The sequence below is a fragment of the Etheostoma spectabile genome, chromosome 15 (genome assembly GCF_008692095.1).
Source record: "Etheostoma spectabile isolate EspeVRDwgs_2016 chromosome 15, UIUC_Espe_1.0, whole genome shotgun sequence".
Lineage (NCBI taxonomy): Eukaryota > Metazoa > Chordata > Actinopteri > Perciformes > Percidae > Etheostoma > Etheostoma spectabile.
This window is the reverse complement of record NC_045747.1, coordinates 33121774-33123071: the sequence shown is the minus strand read 5'-3', so window position 1 is coordinate 33123071 and position 1298 is coordinate 33121774. Positions and strand designations below refer to the sequence as shown.

General features: G+C 38.8%; 1 protein-coding gene across 1 annotated transcript in view; it reads right to left on the bottom strand.

The window, feature by feature from the left end:
- The window catches only part of LOC116702593 (uncharacterized), a 3943-nt gene that overhangs the window by 722 nt on the left and 1923 nt on the right, over positions 1–1298 (bottom strand). The window contains exon 4 of the mRNA XM_032536901.1: positions 1–919. This exon is cut by the window's left edge and continues 722 nt beyond it. Coding sequence (XP_032392792.1) covers positions 665–919 — 255 coding nt within the window. The 3' untranslated portion in view covers positions 1–664. The remainder of the gene's footprint in view (positions 920–1298) is intronic.

Genomic DNA, 1298 nt, shown 5'->3' with positions numbered 1-1298 from the left:
AAGAGTGGCTTGACACAAGGAATGCGACAGCTGAAACCCATATCTTCCATGCGGCTGTGCGTGGTGGTTCTTGAAACAGCTGCAGTCCACTCTTTGTGAATCTCTTCCACATTTTTGCAGTTATCCCTATTGCTTGTACACTTTTTTTCTACCACATCATTTCCTTCCCTTCGCCTCTCTATTAATGTACTTACACACAGAGCTCTGCAAACAGCCAACAATGGTTGTCTTTTGGACAGCTGTCAGGTCTGCAGTCTTCCCCATGATTGTGTAGCCGACAGAACTAGACTGAGAGACCATTTAAAGGCCTTAGCAGGTGTTTTTAGTTAATTAGCTGATTAGAGTGTGGTACCAGGTGTCTTCCATAATGAACCTTGTCATAATATTCTAATTTTCTGAGACACTCAATTTGGGATTTTTATTAGTTGTCAGTTATAATCAACACAGTGATATATTTCAAATTTTAATTTCTTTTAATTGTGTGTGATGAATGAATACAATTTACAAATTTCACTTTTTATACGGTATTACTGACATAAATCAACTTTTTCATGATATTCTAATTTTATGACCAGCACTTGTATACCCTTGCAACCATGAAAATCAAAGCCCCAGGTGTACTGTGGACCTTTATCTCCCATTCCCCTGTGTTGATCCAGCAAAGCTACTCTGAGTCAGACTGGAAGGTTGCAGGAGAAGAGATGTCTGGTTCGTCTGATATGTCTGTTGCGTCTGATGCATCTAGTTCTTCTTTGTCTGGATCGTATAGATCGTCTAGTTTGTCTATGTCTGGATCGTCTGGTGTGTCTGATACGTCTGTTTCGTCTTTGTCTGGTTCATCTGGTATGTCCGCAGTTGGTGCAGTGTCCCCATGTCCATGCTGTGTGTGTTCTGGTGACGTCCCGTTTTCAGTGTTGTCCTGTGAACACATGAAGATGAGAAGAACTATGTCACATGTGACAGAACTGTCTTTGAAAGGGCAGGCTCAAATGACAAAATATACAGTATAAGAACATAAAAGATACATATAAAAACGATGACAGTACAAACACCACGAAAACAAATGTAAAACTGAACGAAATATAAATGGAGCAGAAATGTTGCAGAAATGTTGCTATGCACAGGTGGAAAGAAAATGTTATGTAAAAAGAAATGTTTTAAAAACATTCCTTTGAACTTTTACTTGTAAAATTACTGGTATAAACATTTACTCAAGGAAAAAGTCAACTTTAAAAATCAACTAGAGTAGAGTAAAAGTTACTTTTTTCACACCTCTGCTGGGGATTGGAGGAGGAGGG